General features: G+C 35.2%; 1 protein-coding gene across 1 annotated transcript in view; it reads right to left on the reverse strand.

Moving 5' to 3' along the window:
• Window positions 1–1251: 1251 nt before the first annotated feature.
• The window catches only part of LOC116032644 (callose synthase 10), a 35866-nt gene continuing 18491 nt past the window's right edge, over window positions 1252–18626 (reverse strand). Inside the window, exons 28-51 of the mRNA XM_031275310.1 lie at window positions 18357–18454; window positions 18180–18270; window positions 17896–18056; window positions 17610–17719; window positions 17205–17339; window positions 17027–17095; window positions 16761–16932; window positions 16005–16110; window positions 13158–13277; window positions 11784–11899; window positions 11585–11668; window positions 10499–10611; window positions 6930–6982; window positions 6633–6809; window positions 6502–6549; window positions 5006–5164; window positions 4734–4847; window positions 4554–4642; window positions 4268–4426; window positions 4028–4130; window positions 3238–3357; window positions 2390–2440; window positions 2071–2253; window positions 1252–1838 (exon numbers count right to left, since the gene is read on the reverse strand). Of these exons, the coding sequence (XP_031131170.1) occupies window positions 1593–1838; window positions 2071–2253; window positions 2390–2440; window positions 3238–3357; window positions 4028–4130; window positions 4268–4426; window positions 4554–4642; window positions 4734–4847; window positions 5006–5164; window positions 6502–6549; window positions 6633–6809; window positions 6930–6982; window positions 10499–10611; window positions 11585–11668; window positions 11784–11899; window positions 13158–13277; window positions 16005–16110; window positions 16761–16932; window positions 17027–17095; window positions 17205–17339; window positions 17610–17719; window positions 17896–18056; window positions 18180–18270; window positions 18357–18454 (2877 nt within the window). The 3' untranslated portion in view covers window positions 1252–1592. The remainder of the gene's footprint in view (window positions 1839–2070; window positions 2254–2389; window positions 2441–3237; window positions 3358–4027; window positions 4131–4267; window positions 4427–4553; window positions 4643–4733; window positions 4848–5005; window positions 5165–6501; window positions 6550–6632; window positions 6810–6929; window positions 6983–10498; window positions 10612–11584; window positions 11669–11783; window positions 11900–13157; window positions 13278–16004; window positions 16111–16760; window positions 16933–17026; window positions 17096–17204; window positions 17340–17609; window positions 17720–17895; window positions 18057–18179; window positions 18271–18356; window positions 18455–18626) is intronic.

An 18626-nucleotide genomic window follows, 5' to 3' on the forward strand; every position in this document is an offset into this window, starting at 1 on the left:
TATATATATATATATATATATATATATATATATATATATATATATATATATATAAAGAAATTATAGTAAATTGATTCATATAACCTAAAATATACCGAGTAACTCTTAACCAAACAATGTAATATTGTATTCAACAAATAAAGTACTCTTACATTTTCAAATTTTCACATTACTTTTCTAGAGGTAATCTTATTACCTAGGGTAATCCAAGATTGAATCAAACACCACTCAAGGGCCGTTTGGTTCAGGTCATCTGAGATTACCTAGGTAATCGAAGTCTGGTAATGTTATATTACCTGGGTAATATTATATTACCTTGTTTAGTTCAAGTTATGAGATTACCTGTATTACTTCAAAGCTGACGTAAGAGTAATGTTTCAACGTAATGTGATTACCCCCTTTTTTTTTAGGTAATCTTAGATTACCTTGAATTATTCCAACTTTGCCCTTGTTAACTAATCCTTATATAATAATAATAATAATAATAATAATAATAATAATAATAATAATAATAATAATAACAATAACAACAACAATAACAATAATATACATGTGTATATTTATTTTTTTTTAATATTAAACACACACACACAAACACAAATATATATATATATTATTGAGGACATTATAGTAAATTAATCCTTATAACCTAAAATATAACCCTTACACACACACACACACACACATATATATATATATATATATTATTGAGGACATTATAGTAAATTAATCCTTATAACCTAAAATATAACCCTTAACCAAACAAAGTAATATTATATTCCACAATCCAAACCAAACACATAATCTTACATTCCTAAAATCTCACATTACTTTCCTGGAGGTAATCCTAGTGAACCAATTGCCCCCGTAGGGTAAATAGTTATGAGGACTAAAGAGAAATGCATGCTGCAATAATAGGCACAGACACTTATATTGAGATCCACATGAAAAAAAGTAGTTTATCAGTGTTCACCATCAAGTTAAATTTAACTTGTTCAAATCTTACTTTTTTAAATTTAAGGAGTAAGATTTGAAAACTCATGTCATGTAGTAAAACCCTTTAAATTATTTATATATATATAACAGATAACTCGTACAAACACATCACACCATTTACGGAAGTGATACAAAAATAATTACTATTGAACTTGTCTGATATATCAACAATATTGGCTAACAAATTCCAAGCTCCCAAAGGATTTGGAAGCTCGGAATCGCATAAAGAAGTGAGGAAAACTCATTGTATTAAAATGTAAGACATAAACAACGCCATTCTATTATCAAGTAATGCATTCATACACAACCCGAAATACACATATAGTAATACATGAAAAAAGTAGTGTATGAGCACATATTTACAAACTTCAGTCAACCGCATAGTCACTAGTTCAGAAAAATAAACCATTCTTGCAGTAGCTAACACGCCCAAGAAAACTCTCAGCATTGCCAACATAAATGTTTTGTAAAAATAAAATAAATGTTACAAGCCAACCTTTGAATATTCACATAATAATATATATAAAAAGAAACAAATGAATGCAAAATATAGGAATACAAAGGTCAACTGTACTAATTTTCCATGGCTGCTTGGTCTAATAAGCTGAAGGCTCCATATTGGCTTTGTTCCCAGCAAGAATGATAGAGATCTCCAACCCACGACTGAAAGCTTGGTTAAATAGTATGCGAGACTGGAAGGTAGAAACAAATGGGAACCAGGACAATACTGCAATAGGAGCAAAGATTATCATTCCCATTCCAGCATCATACATTCGGGCAAATTCTTTTACGGAATCCCACATGCCTAAGCTTCTCACCACCCTCTTCCATGTGATCGCCAGCTATATCATCAACAAATCAGCATTGTTTATAATCATTTCCATTTTTAAGGAGAAAACAGACAGCAATTAAACTTCATAAAACACTGTTACCACTGTATTATGTCCATAAAATGAAGCAACTTAAATTTAAATCACCCAGGAAAGGAAAAAACATGGAAAATCATGATATTCTGGCAACAAAACATGTGACCTCCATTATAGAGGGAAAAAACACATAAAATGATTAACTTACACAAATAATGGCCCATCCAGTAGCAACAAACGCGAGGACACTAGCAAACAAATCTGCAATAGAAAGCCTGGTCAATGCAACAACAAGGCAAAGGGCAGCAACAAGCCCCAAGGCGGTCACTCCTTGAATAAATCGAAGCATGAGCTGGAAGTTTGTGGATTTCTTGGGACTAAATGTAAATATCTACAATGGAAAATAAATTTCACAAGAAAGTTAGTGTTCAGCCAACACAAAACAATGTTAGTGTTCAACCACGACAAAAATGAATAAGAATTAATATGTACAACACAACTAAAGCTGTGCTCCACATGTATATTACCTTAAAGATCATAACTATCCCAATGAGTACAACCCATGAGAATCCATAAACCTAAAATAAAATTAAAATAGTTAGTACTGATAAGACATTTTCAAAACAACACAAGCGTGGTACAGCAGCATCAGTACCATCTTAAAATATTGTATGCACAAAAATTGTTCAGCCAAAAACTAGAGCACGGCACAGAAAGCAAAAGAAAAATGAAAACCAGAATTATCAGAATTCAAGACAAAAATGTTTTAGCTTAGCAGCAGAGATAAACCATTATCAATAAAAAAAAAAAAGGTAGCAATACATGAAGAAAATGACCACAAAATAAAGAATCAGAGATTAATGCCCATCGATAGTCAATTGAAAGCAATAAACATGTGTTGAATTTGAAAGATCCAAAGGCCTGGCGAGTGGAGAATAACAACCACCCTAAGATCCAAAGGAATGAGAAAATATATATTGTACGAAAGTGAATAGAAGGTTTATAAATCTGTGTTAGAAAGGGGAATACACAGCCCTATAAATACATGCTAGAAGACTTCTAATCAGGAAACAAGTTTCCTAAAGACTACCTACTCAAAACCCTAAAACTCCAGGCTGCCTAATATATATCTATATATATTCCATATTACTTATACCATAACAATATGAAATGCTTAGCTGATTCCTACATGTCATTTAATTTAATTTTAAGTGTTTTAACAGATAGATATTCTCTTTTAAATAGATTTAAATACAAGAAAATATACACCATTTCCTACATAATTATGTTCCAGGTTATAGCTTCTACTGTACATGGCAGATATGTAAATCATAATAATTTTTTAAAAAAACAGGAATAACGGAGAGCATCTTACCGCTAGAGAGGTGTCATCCCCTGTCAAGTGCAGCTTATATACAATACCATACTGGAAAATAAAAAATCTCAAACTCAATATTGTTTCCAGTATCCGGCCTCTCAATGTCTGAATATGCATCTGCACAAACAAATAAACTCATGCATCATAAACATCCTTTCTTCCATGTTATTGGGTTTTAAGAAGCCAGAAGAGATATAGATGCATAAAGGGAAGCACAATATAAGATATTTTAAAATCCAAAAAGATGAAGTAGACCCCAAAATCTCAATGAGTAATTTTAACACTTTCATATAACATAGAGAATAGAAAGGAAGTGGATCCCTATATTGTTGTGAAGTAAAAGAGGAATGGAAATAAAACAATTGGGGGTTGGCAATTTAACCAAAAAAAAAATAAATGAAAAATTGGCTGTGACTTCTGCCTAAACAATCAAAACACTGGGTTGGAAATATACTTCCATAAGAGGAAGATATCTCCTCAGTCTTCACTCCATTCCCCTACTGAACCAACATAAGCTCGAACTGCTATAAATAATAATCACAAGTTTTGTAGAAGGGTAAAAAATGAGATTCATTTGCACTTAAGCAGTAAACTAGTCACAGTAAAGTACTGCACTGACAGAAACCAGACAAAAAGAAGAATTACACAAATCGACAAAAACCATTCAATGGAATATAGGAATTAGAAGACGTATTCGCACAGGGATTAAAGGAAAAAGGATAATATCTCCTCATGCAGGGAAAGAGACAAATATGTTGACATCAAAATAGATTACACAAGAATTTACCTGTTCTTCATCCCACCATGATTCCCAACTATTATCTCCCTTCACACCTACTCCCCCCTTGTATAGAAGCCAACTGGTCCAATCATCAAAATCCTCAACAGTCCTACCCATTAAAGGATTTAAAGATAAATTTAACATTTAGATTTAGGAAATATGTAGCAAAAGCAAAACAATTGGTAAACATAATAAAAGAAACTGATCTCTATAAAGAAAATGGGGCACTGGAGAGAAGAACATTACTTTTGCCATTCAAATCCAGATGGATTGAATATATAAGGAGCGAACAGCCATGATATAACAAGGAACCAACTGCTTAGAGTAAGTAGAATAAATGAACTGGCACCTCCTTTTGTGTATCCATATGCAATGTAAACTGTTAGAAGAAGAGCAACTTCTAACCTGTTGATTATTTGCATAATCATAATTAATAACTAATGAAAAAGACAGAAGAAATATTTTTAAAAATAGATAAATACATAAAAGAAAAGAATAAGGATTTGTTGCAATCAAAATGAACAAGACTTACGCCTTGACAAAATGACTTCTAGAGTACAGCCTATAGTTCTCTGCAAACTTGATGTGTCGAACAACAAATCCTCTTCCAGTGGCACGGTACTAGAGGACAAACAGAAAAACAGAAAAAGTCACGTGACTATCATATTACCATAATGCATATTCAAAATATTCCCAGAAAATACATTCATACCTTTGCACCTCCATGGAGAATAGTGCGCCCAAAATAATGAGTTCGGGTCCCTAATGAAAATGTGAAGAAGATAGAACAAAGTTGCATCTGCATTGTTATGAAGCTGAAAACAGCCTGCAATAATATACAACTTGGTAAAATTATATCTTTACAAAACATAAATATCATTGCAGAACTTTGTACCAAACAAAGGCAATTAGAAAGTAAATCCTTGGATCTTTACATTTTAGACAATGACAAGCTACAACACAATTAAAATTTTGAAGGCATACCTTCAACAACCCTTTTTCAAGTATAAAGCCCATTATCATTGGAACTGCAGTGAAAATTCCTATCTGAACAAAAAATTGTGCATTTAGAACAGCATCCAATGCAGTGTTACCCAAAAATCTAGCTCGACGTGAAATTCCCTCATCAAGTCCAGAAAAAGCCTGTTTGAATCAAACAAAACGAAATACATGCTTTCAACAAAGGTAATGGTATTTGAAGGTTCTCAAAAAAAGCGGAAGAAAGAAGATAAATAAATAATAATTGAAGAAGCGAAATTTTAGAAGGCTAGAATTTTAAAAACGAAATTAAAAAATATAAAAGAATAACGGTATTCATCAAAACAGTATTTATTCTAAGAAATTGTTATTTACTAATTAACGAACTACATATAAAATGGTATATATATATTAATAACAGCAAAATGAATTGTTGTATAGCAGCTATATGAAGTAGCAATTTGAAAAAGTTACTTAACATTCTATCCACAGCTAACAAAACAACCTAGTTTCTCAAGTCATTGAAATTTCAGAGTTCACAAATGCTTATATCCAGAAAGCAAAGTTCTCATTTTGGTGCTGTTTTTAATAAATTGTTTTTGAAATAATAATATTTTTGAAGTTTCTTCACCCCAAGACGACTGCAGAAAATTCATATAGAAATACCCTTATTTCAAAACTCTTAGCGTTTGCAACAAATATACAATGAGTCAATGACCAACGACAGCATAATAGAAGAATGCACTATTAACACAAGGCCTCTTCCCATCTAGGATTCAATTAAGTGCAAGTAAGATTTCAAGGAATGAGCCAATAGAACAGACCTTGTTGGCTTGTTCAAGTAAAGGTTGTAACTGAACAAAGGAACTAACTAGTTGTATGCAGCATTTCAAGCAGTGTTGCAAAAATCCTGCATAGCCGCCGATTAATCGGCGCCTAGGCGCTAGGCACCTGTCGGCCGCCTCGTGTATCACCATAATCTGTGGTCTAGGTGGCCGACTAGGCCACTTAGGCACTGACCGCCTAGGCCTCCTAGGCATCGACTAGACCTCCTTGATGCCGACTAGGCCGCCTAGTCAGCCAATTAGCTATTGTTATTTTTTTAAATGGGTGTTATTTCAATAAACACGACATCGTTTTGAGCAAAATAACCATAAATTGTTCAAACTCTAGATGTTTTTTAGGTTAATATTTAATATTTTAGGATTAACATTAAAGCAATAAAAACTAGAATAAAAAAATACATGGGCGCCGGCGCCCCTCGAGCGCCCGAGGAGCGCCTAGCGATTTTTTCAACCATGATTTCAAGATAGCAGGTTAGACATGCATTTTTTTTTTCTTTTACTTGTGTAGATGTAGAGAAAGATATGGTTGTCTTATGACAGATTATAAACTTTTTTGTTTCACATTTCCCCTAGCTATATATAAATTCATGGAAATAAAATTACTTATGCCAAGAAAATAAGTTAGAAATAAGGTAAAGAACATATAATTGTGTTTACCAGATATGTTCTCCCATACAAGAAAATATAAACTGTAAGAACTGTCATCTGCATGCAACACAAGCAAAGTGAGATGATCTTGAGGAGGAACTCATAACAACACAAAGCTTCGTACTAGGAAAGAAAGATACCATTGTACAAACATAGTAGCCAACGGTCGTGAAAAAGAAGGAAAGCATCCTAAAGAAATCAAAGAGCTGGCCAAGCCTGTAAACATCCCTGCTCAGAACTTGCTCCCCATTACCACCAGCCACCTTGCCTTCAAATAAGGCTATCTGATTTAATCCAACATCCCTTCCCTTACCAACCTATATACACAAAAAATTACTATCAAAGCAACAAGAACAAATTCTCCAATTACAATTGAAAGTATAATATTGTTGATCACTTGAACCTGAATATAACTCACAAAAATAAATATAGAGAACCTGAATATATTCATGATGAGTTATGTTGCCTTGCCGTAATGTAGAATTAAATCCTGCAGAATGTCAGTAAGTAAAAAACGATGCAAACATGTATCCTCCTCCCCGGCATTGAAAATAAATAAATGATTCACATAGAACAAAGGACAAACAGTAAAGAAACCAAACACTATTGAAAATAAATAAATGAATCACATGTTTTCTGTTTTCTGTTTTCCAATTTTCCAGAAAACTGGAGAAATTTATCAGTTAGTAAACGGGCCCTGAACTTCTTCACCTATATAAATTTATGTCCTTCAATTTATGTGGCAGTGAAATCCGGAAATGGGGGAAGAGCTTGTCAATGGACTTCCAGGAAAAAAATTGTTTTTTATAGAAACAGTTGGAAAGGACCCATAACCAGCATGATCAAAAAGGGGGATTCAGATGTTGGCCGAAGCTCAACATAATTATATCAGGACTCTGGAGCAGCAAAATATTTTTTGGAAGCAGAATCTAAACAATTTTGGCATAGAAGAGGTGATACAAATTCCCGATTCTTTCACAATTCGGTCAAAAGGAGGAGGAACAACAAGAGTACCAGACTGCAGGAAATGGAGGGGCATTGGGTGAACAAAGGTACAGATATATATATAATCTTGTTTCAAATTACTTCCGAAACCTCTTCATCTCTTTACAAGGTGATATGTCTTCTGTTATTGCGTATAGAGCAAAACATTTCTACTACTAAGAATATTTTCCTCTCTAGAAAAGTTGAGGAGGAAAATCCCCTTGCCCTGATTGGATGAGTCCAGGTTTTTATCAAAATTAATGGGCTTTTCTGGGCACAGTTATTGTCAAGTTCTGCAATCAATTTTTTCATAGTGGCAAGCTTCCAAGAGGCATCAATGAGACACAACTTGTGATGATTCCTAGTAAGGCCAAACTTGAGCCTTTAAATGACATGAGACGTCTCATTGCTCTCTGCAATGTGTTGTACAAAATCGCGGCAAAAGTATTAGCCAACCATTTGAAGGCTATCTTGGGAGAGCTTATTTCTGAAGCATAGATTGCAGTTGTCCCGGGAAGATTAATTACAAGCAACTTCATGATCACCTTTGAAATTCAACACTATCTGAAAAGGAAGACAAACGGAAAAGAAAGCTTTGTGTGGCTCTCAAACTGGATATGAGTAGGGCCAACAACAAAGTGGAATGGAACCTCTTGTGTGCTATCATGGCTAAGTTAGGCTTCAATGATAAATGGATAAGTCTCATTTGGGAATGCAACTCAACAGTTAATTATCATACCCTTATGCAAGGTTTGGAGTTGGGGCCTAACCGCTATCAGCCATCTTCTGTTTGCTAACGATTGCTTTATATTTTATAGGGCAAACTCCTTGGCATGTGATATTTTAAAGCACATACCAAGTTGACCACTGCTTTGGGACAGACCATAAATTATGCTAAATCCTCAATCTCCCTGTAGCAAAACTGTAGGAGAAGACACACAGTGAAGTGAAGGGTAGGCACTTAGGTTTGCCTTCACAGGTGGGGAGAAATAATGGAGAAATCATGGTGTTCAAATAAAGGACAAAGTGATTGGTCGGATTCAAAGTTGAAACCGCAAATATGTATAGAGAGATCCTCTTGAAAAATGTTATACAAGCTATCCCCACATGAATTTGCTAAAGGACTTTGCATCATCTTTGCTCCCCAATGAAATTAGGAAGCTTAGGTTTAAGAAACCTTACAGAATTTAACATGTCCATGTTACAGGAAGCAAGGCTGAAGATTCATCCAAAATCCAAACTCTTTGGTTTCAAAAGTGTTGAATATTAGGAAACCATTATTGAATATTAGGAAACTCCTAGTGGGCTGGACTTAGTTTCCTATTCCTATTAGGGTTTTATTCATATTATGATAGATTTGGTAGATAGTTTAGTATATATAGAGGCATAGAGAACAACCCTATTGTACTCTTTCATTATAATATATTCATACATTCTATTATTCTCTGGTTTCTCTAATACTTTGCTTCCGCCTAACTGGCGGGTGGTTGTTATTCTCCACCCGCCAGGTCTTTCAATCCCTCAATTTCAACATGGTATCAGAGCCTAAATCCTAAAACAAACCCTAGACAAAACCCTAGTTGTTCAGCCACGCGCCGCCGCCTTCGCCAGGGAAGTCCATTGTTTTCCGACCAGATCTCTCTCCTCCGATCTCCGATCAAGACGCCGCTGCCACCATTGGTTTCGTATCAACGAGACGCTCCTGACTGTGTTTACAGATCCTTCGTTGGTCGCCGGTCAACGCCGGTCAACGGCCAGTCAACACTGGTCAACAGTCAACTCCAGTCAACCTCGCCGGTCAACATCTCCAACCACCCCTTGAGATTGCTGTTTTGGCCTTCTTTCGACTTTTTGGTGAAAATTGAAAGCTTCTTTGGGTTTGTTGCCGAACTTCTTCCCATGGTGTTTGTGTTTTCGGTATAGCCGTGCTATTCCTTTATCTCCGGTATGCCTTATCCCATGGATGTTAAGGTTCAACACTACTATAAAAGCCTTTGATTATTTCCCATGTTTCAAGTAAGGCCGTAAGGGGGATGTGACTATCTATAATCAAATGGTGTTATAGTTTACCTGTTTTACTTTGTTTTCCCGATTATCTTTATCTCGTTGCTTTGGATTTATCTTCATTACTGTGGGTTGTACTGCATCCTTTGCTATTCTTTGCTCCCTTTTCGCCTCTACCGCTCTCAATGAAGTTCAATGAAGGCTTTGTTAGCATGTCCTACTCTGTCCTTGGTGTGTTCACCTTTATTCCCAAGGACTCTGTTCAGCTCCATTCTTGGTGCATTCGTCTACATTCCAAGGAAGGGTCAGGCATAGCGCAATCTCTTTTGAAGCCATCCATCCTAGAGTGCTTATGTTGTTGTGGTGGTGTTCGCTTTACCCTTGGTGCCGTCATTCCCAAGGATGTTCATGACAAGCTTCGCCCTTGATGCATTTCCAAGGGTTGTGTATAGCATTGTCCCTCCGAAGCCATCCAGCACTGTTATCCTCTAGTTGCTTTTAATGTTCATTTGTAATTTTGAGTGAGGTAGAGTGTTTGTTTTGATCCAAGCTTGGAACTTTCAAATGTTCCAACTTGAGGGGGAGTGTTGAATATTAGGAAACCATTATTGAATATTAGGAAACTCCTAGTGGGCTGGACTTAGTTTCCTATTCCTATTAGGGTTTCTTATTCATATTATGATAGATTTGGTAGGTAGTTTAGTATATATAGAGGCATAGAGAACAACCCTATTGTACTCTTTCATTATAATATACTCATACATTCTATTATTCTCTGGTTTCTCTAATACTTTGCTTCCGCCTAACTGGCGGGTGGTTGTTATTCTCCCCCCGCCAGGTCTTTCAATCCCTCAATTTCAACAAAAAGTATTTAAAGCAACATATTTTCCCAAGAACTTATTTGGAAGCAACACTTGGTAGCAACCCCAATCTCTTTCTGATGTAATCAGTTCTGATATATTAAATTAATTAATTCATTTCTGTTTTTGGTTTCGAAAATAAAAATAAAAACAAATACCTGCATAAATATCTTCACTGATGTTTATAACACGTGATGCTTTACTAATGCCACCTCGAGTAATATGAAAAATTCGGTCAAAAACATCAGGATGTCCATAGTGCATTCGGACCCTGCAAAATCAAACTTATCACAATTGAATACTCTCCTCTTAAGTTACGCATGTGCGCGCGCGCACACACACATATATATATATGTAATCAATTAAAACATGCATTGCAGACGAGAGAGTGCGCGCGCGCGCGCGCACGCACACACACATATATGTAATCAATTAAAACATGCATTGCAGACGAGAGAGTGCATTGGATGCAAATAAAAGGCCAAGGGATAAAGAAGCAAAGCTAACTAATAAAATTGCTCTTTTTTTATTATCTCTCATAACAGGCTGACAAATAATATTCAGCCAAATAAAGTATGGGTTAAAACAAAAAACAATACAGACATTATTTCTAGTGGGTAGTGGCATTCCTTGATATTTTTGGAGTACCACACTAAGTATAAAAGGATATCAACTTTATTGTTCTAGTTGGATTTAAATAGGTAAATGAGTTTTATTGTATAGGTAGTAGATTAAAAGCTGTACAGCCGCAAGAGGAAATCACAATCCTAAGTAATATGGCATTTCGCTGTTGGGAGTATAGGGAGACTCGAATGATGGAAAAATAAATAAATAAATAAATGAATACATGATAATTGTAGTGGACTGCAGAAAACTTTCTACCTCAATGAAGAATGTTTAATTTTTACCAAATCGCACTGATGTCAAGGAGGAAAAAGGAACTTCACACATTGAGTCATTGAGACACTCACACAAATAAAATCAAACCCCCAGCACATCCTTTAAAATAGTAACGAGGACTCAGTGAAAAATAGTCAGTTGCTTGGCACCAGTGAAGCCACACATTCCAAAGGATTTGTATAGTGGGTGACAGGGAAGGGCAGTGTTGGGATTTGATAAAATACAGGTAAACAATACAAAATTAATTAAGAAATTAAATGTGATGCATTTGCACTGTATTGCTCCTGGAAACTACTATCACATGCCCATTAAATTAATTTATTTCTACATTTAAAAGAACTTACTTGAGAGGCTTAGCCAAAACCCGTTGTCCCAATGTCACAAAGCTGGTCTCTTGGTTGGACATGAACATTGCTAATGATGAGACACTGCATGGCCAATAGCAGTTACAAATTGGTGTTGCAAAAATTATAAAACCGATCACAGAATTCCTAGGCATAATTTATTATAAAAGTATAACATAAATAAATAAATCAAGCAGACCTTCCTGTGAATACATGCTCCCTTACGCCAAGTATGGTGGGTGGCCGAAGTCCATGATTTTCATGGAATTCCTCAAGAAGGTTCCTCATCTTCATTGCCTCCTCAAGGTAGTTATCCTGGTTGAAACAAGGAATATTTATGACAAGGAGAAAGAAATAGATAAAGTCAGCAGCACAAAAATCTTGATGAAATGAAGTAGAAACATGATACACTGCATAAGTGATAAGTCAACTCAACTACTGAAGCCCAGCTTATTTGATACTACAAAATGCAATTGGGAAAAACCTAATAAAGCAGATTATTAAGATTATAGCTTACACAATTCACTTTTTCTGTCTGGCAAAGAAAATGGATCGTGGATTTTAGAACACTTCTTTACATTATTCAAGCCAAAATTAAAACACAACTTAGGGTTTGATGTGGATTATGCACTATCCATAATAACAAACCATAATCATACTTAAAATCATAAGCTTTTAGCAAATGAGGTTATAGTCTGTTTGGGTTCTATTTATCCATCCAATTCTCTTTAGTAGTAATTTTGATATAACCCCTTCTACTGGCATGTCTTTCATAGTTTCATAACAATGTTTACCTAAAAAAGTTATGGTATAATGCCTCTTGCATACTTCCTCCTACAACTCCCACAATAATGTTTTCATTCATCAGTTTTTGGGCCAAAGCAGCTTCAAATACACAATCAATGAATAGTACCATGTGGCACATGTCCAAACAATCATACTTGATAATTTATCATTTTATTTTTAAAACCATATGAACAGTAATCAAATGAAATGTATTCATATAGGTTACATGAACAGTAATAGGTAGCAAAAATGTTAAATCAGACACAACATGCATAAAACACTCTTTGAATAAACATCACACACTTCAAAAATGGAAGAAAAAATTCATGCAAGTATAAACCAAGGCCTCTTTTGAAAGGGAAAAAAAAAAATTAAGGTTATGCAAATGCATTGAGCAACTTTTCATAAACTACATATGGTTAAAATGGCCAATAAATATTGGAGTATAATTTATTAGTCCATATGAATTATGAATTCTAATATATATATATATAAACACATAAATAGGTACAATTTACATTTTTAAAGTTATGCGTATGACGTAGTATCAATGTTCTCATACAGTGATTTTTCTGCTAATATGATTTTGGATGGAGATTTTCATTCTAATACATCAATGACATCTTTGCATTTGTTATTGCTTACTGCCTAACACTCTGCCATCGCCGTAGAGCCAAGTCAAGAGAAGATTAGAATTTTAAGGTCATTTTCATAAGTTTTATAATTAATTAATAGAAGAAAGATACAGACAACACCATCTCAAAATGCAGATGTAACATGTAATCACCTGATTCATGTCAATTGTTTGAATAGCTTCCCCACGGGTAAAAATTATGGCATGGTTTTGGTTTTCTGGCTTTCCTTCCCCTAGCTTTGGATCTCCTGGAAGTTTAACCGAGTATATTTCCTACAGCGAATGCGATGAAATTAAATCCAGAATAATGGCTACCGTGGCAACAGAATGGTTGTCCACTAGGCAACAAAGGCCTACAATGGCAAGGTAAATGGACAGAAAATATCCTCTAAAGAATTTCAGCACACGTTACATACTCATGAACAGGACTGCAGTAGATATTAAAGAAACTAGAATTGCTACATCATGTCCCTTCAAATATCACTAAATACAAATAATGATGTAATTCAAATCAAGCAGTTATGCGCTCGCGCACACACACACACACACACACACATGGATTTTTACCTAGCCAGATGCCCATTAAAACATTATCCTAAGGCTTTGTTTGCAGATAAAGCAAACACAAGCAAACAAAAGCAGCATGATCAGGGAGATCAGATCACCTGATATATCTAAACAATAATGGTTAAGTGAATAATAAATATGAGAAAAGCATACTTCAAGTTGAGGGAGAAGAACAGGGCAGAAAGAGAAAGGTAAAATCCAAGAAAAAGAGAAGGAATGAAAATGAAACTTAAGGAGGAAAACAGGAATGGGTCTATAAGCTTCAACTGTCTTCCATAATTCCATTGCCATTGATAAGCACTAAAATTTCAAACTAAAGACTTGAAATGCATTGCATAATGATTCAATGTTCAGAAATCTCTAACACACCCTTACTCCTCTACTTACAAAATTGTTCCACATTCAGATCAAAATATCCAAATGCCCTCACATCATCACATGAAAGTATGGAAATATGGAATTATCTAAAATGTCTACAAGGTGAGGACATTGAGGGAAATGTGAAAGAAATTTTAAAGTTGAGAGTTAAATGTGTCAAACATAAAAGTCATGGAATATATCTAAAACTGCTACTACACTTGAGGGACCAAAAACACAATTAACTCACATAAAGTAATTAATCAATTATTGGTGTGAGACTGTGAGTTAGTGTCATAGAACGAACTTGACCAAAAGTGCTCAAAAGAAACGTGAACACTCAATGTTCAATAGTACTGTTTAAAAGTAAATAGATATTAAATGTTCAACATGAAATATGCAGCTTTCAAGATTCTGTTCACCAAGTGAAAGGAATGTAGCAGAGGAATACTGTCACAATAAATGAAACACTGAGGAGGTTAAACTCTGTAAGAAACATCATGTTGTACATTCAAAAATATTCCAATGCAAATCCGGCTCACCGGTTCCGGTAAAGGCAAGTCAAATCCGGTTACAGTTGCCCACTTACTAAAAGTGGGAATGGTAGACCAGACTACCCCGTAGTTGCTGGCAGGATCAGTAACCTAGTCCACCTTACCAGCAGTGGTAAAGACTCATCAAGTCTGTTGATAATTGCCTACTTACTAAAAGTAGGGATGGTAGTAGTCTAGACTAGCCCACGGTTCAGTTCCAGTTTGGGTTCGGAACCGCCCGTTTGTGGTTCCAAGATAGCCGGAACCTTATTTGAACAGCTCCTGTCCGGTTCATGAACCGGTGGTTCTGGTTAGAACTTCTAACCGGACTTTTTTTTTAATGTTACTCCGTATTTAGTATTATATTTTATTTTATTTTTTGGTTTTGTTGGAGGTTCGGAAGGGATCAGAGAAAGAAGGGACAGGGAGGGTTTACGTGTGTGTTTGTGTTTTTATTTAGTATTATATATATATATATATATATATATATATATATAGGAACCGGAACAGTCCGTAGTCCGTACGGTTCCGGTTCCGTTCGAACCAGTCGGTTCGAACCGAACCGTGGTCATGCCTAGGTAGTACAAACTACTATGTAGGTATCAGTGGTGAAGTGATACCACCAACCGGTGCCGGTTATGACAATTCAAGTCCGGTTGTAGTTGCCCACTTAAAGTGGAGACAATAGTACAGACTACCCCAAAGTTACTGGCAGGATCAGTAACCTAGCCCACCTAACTGGTGTTGGTATAGAGTTGTCAAGTCCATTGATAGTTGCCTACTTACTAAAAGTAGGCATGGTAATACAAACTACTACGTAGGTATCAACAGTGAAGTGATACCCTAGCACAACCCACTAGTACTGGTAAAGGCACGTCAAGTCCGGTGATCGTTGCCAACTTACCAAAAGTAGGGATGACAGTATAGGCTACCCAATCACTAGAATCCCAGTACTCGTGATTCTTTCTACTGGGCATGCATCCTTGCTCGTCGCCCGTCGGTGTTGGACTTCCTTGGTGGTTTTCTGTGAGTTGGAGGATGGCCTTACATGTCTCTCCTTCCCATTGGAGTCAGATGCTTCCCATCCTGCCTGCTATGCTTTTGTTATTGGCTCAAAATTCTTTGGTTCCCTTGTGGTTTTTTTGTTTGGCCTGCTGTACAGTCTTGATTTGGCGGCCCATGTATGTTTTCTGATTAGCTCAGTTCTATCTTTTTGTTATGATTATCAATCTTTGTTAATTGGTAGGGCAATTGAATGGACCTCTATTTGTCATCAAATGTCAAAATAGCGTCCATCCACTTGTTGTGATCCAACCAGTCTGGCTTCTTTTATTTGCCTTGCTTTAGGCTTACATGCATTTATTTTGCCACCTTAATTATTGTTGGCGGCTCCTATTTTTGTGGACTTTCCTCTTGGACCAGGGTATGCCCCGAGTACTTGTATTCTTTGAGTTAATACTATAATTTACAATTACCCTAAAATATATTCCAATGCATGAATACAGAACACAGCACCTAGAAGTATTTGAAAATAATTGCATACCTGATCTTTACCATGTGCATCAGCCTTAACAAGTTTCGAATAGAATTCCTTTGAAGCTCCAGCATTTTCTTCCACATGTATAAAAGCGACTCTAAGTGCTTCATTCCTAGAAGTAAGCATATATCACAAGATATTAGAATTTCAAATTATACAAACAGTATAGCTTGGAAGCCAAGTAGTTCTTTCATGTTAGGAACTGTTTCAAAAACTAGTTCTAACTTTCTAGTTTTTCATCAACAAATGTTTAACCTTCAATATGAAATGAACTAGCAACACTTCAAAAGAAACTGTTATGTGTTTTAAAAAAGTAATTTATTCATTGTAATAAACTTAGAAACAGTCCGATTACATTTCTTAGTAGTACATAAAAATTTTAGCCTAAAAGAAACTCAAATACCTTTCACGCAAGTATTTTATTCATTGTGATAGATTTAGTAACAGTCCGCTAAGATTATTTATTAGTACTTTATTCAATTTTGAATCTGATATAGACAACCATAACACAGTGGTAATAGACTGTTATAAAAGTGGAAATTTTTAGTCAAGGCAGTTTGATTAGTATCACATTTTATATAAAATTCCGTGTTTCTTGAATGTAATGACTTCAAAAAAGTTGTGGTTTGCTATTAAAGAGATAAGTAGATATAGTCATAACCATCAAATATAACCAAATCAATAATGAAAAATAAACTGCTATACTATACTATTTCAACAAAGGAAAAAGTAAGCAAAAACAGTAATAAGTTATTTAAAAACCTTTGTAATAGTAGAGAAATATCAGCTGCCTCTGGAGCCTTTTTTTGCTTCTGCTGCCCATAAATCTGGCATGAAACCACGTAAGTGAACTTTAAATCAGCTTGCGCTCTTGCTTCATGGGACAACTCAAAACTGTGTGTTGTGGGAAAATTCGTCTGGGAATAAACCCCCTCTGTATAGAGAAGAAAAATGATTTTAAGACTAAGCTTGTTTAAAAAGCATAATAAAGAGAACTAAATAATAGAAGATCAAAAAAAAGCAAGAACCTCCCAGTGGTCTCCTTTCCATAAAACTTTGCAGCATTAAAGCCCTCCTATAATACATCATACCACGTACTGTGAATAAAGCCAAGGAGAAAAAATAATTCTGAAGGTTAGTAAGAATAATAGTAAACCTAAAGACATGTGGAAGCATCAAATCAGGAAAAAAAAAAAAAAAAAACACCTGTCCTAGCAAGAGTTTGGCCCCGATAAGAGGCCCAAAACCGAAGCTCTAAAGCATCACTTGAGCTTTCTTGAAAAACTTCACTATCTGCGGTATCACCTCTACCAATCCGCTCCAAAAAATTTACCCATTCATCTGAAATTATGTATCTAACATAAGCATTAATAATGCCATAATTCGAGAGATACAAATAAAATGTATTGATCAGCCTTAAAATGCTAGCCTAGAATGATACAACATTATGTAAAAAGAATAGTGGGGACCAACTGAACAGCCTAAATATATGTTATGTGGTAATGCAAGAATTAAGCAAAGAGAAGATGCAACAAAACATAAGAACTGAAATACATGAACAAAGTGAAAGACTAGAACAACAAAGAGCAAAATAAGAAGTTCATCACATACCTGGAAATATTTTCTGCAGATAGAAGAGTATAGATATACCATCCTCATTTTCACTTCGCAACTCAGAAGAACTATAAAGCACTGTTTCACTATAGTAAGGTGTGAAGACACTGTTTTCAACCATTTGCACACAAAGACAATTATTAGATATATAGTTTTGTCTACGTATGGACAAGTTAAAGCTCAAAAGCAAATCTTATGAAGCAAACAAATGCATAAACAGATTAGTAAATGAATATCACAAGAACGGCAGCATTGCAAAAACAGATTAGTAAATGAATAATACCAGAATGGCATCATTTGAAAAACTGGCTTCGCTTGAGGCATGTCCATAAATAAAGAATTTGTGAAAAATTCCAATCTTCTTCTTGCTTCAAGGTTACTGGGTATGTTAGCAGCAGAATCCTTTACAGTGAAGAGAAGGTACAACCTTTTAACTTGCTCCTTCTGCAATAAAGAAATAGGAATAAAAAACTTCAGCATATCAGAAACATCCTTACGGACCCAGCTAATGTATGTATTATAGCAGCAACAAAATGACAAATTACAAAGGCAAAGTTAAAATCTTACAGTTTCGGGATCCTTTGGCCACTGCATCCTAGAAAACAGCCGTCCCTCATTTCTTGCCCTTGCCAATATGTTCCATGTATCAAGCTGCTCCCTGAGATACAGAACATGTGTTAACTCTTAAAAACTACTAGTAGTCAATCAAAATATACTACAAAGGAATCATCTCCACAGAAGTACCTCAAGCCAGGTGCTAGGAGATCATGTGTAACAACCTCATACAGTTCATACATGGCTTTGGGAGCACCTTTGGCAAGTTCAGGAGTTTCATTTCGACTCTGAAATAGTATTTCAACATTCATAAAAAAAAATTGAACTCCCAGAACCATTAATGAAAAGCAGAGCTCATTTAAGAAAAGAAGCAACAAATTCAATGCCAGAATAACATAAGAATTATGCATGACCAATTTGCCAAAAAAACCGTATCTTTAAAGAGATAAAAACTGCAAT

The sequence above is a fragment of the Ipomoea triloba genome, chromosome 10 (genome assembly GCF_003576645.1).
Source record: "Ipomoea triloba cultivar NCNSP0323 chromosome 10, ASM357664v1".
Taxonomy (NCBI): domain Eukaryota; kingdom Viridiplantae; phylum Streptophyta; class Magnoliopsida; order Solanales; family Convolvulaceae; genus Ipomoea; species Ipomoea triloba.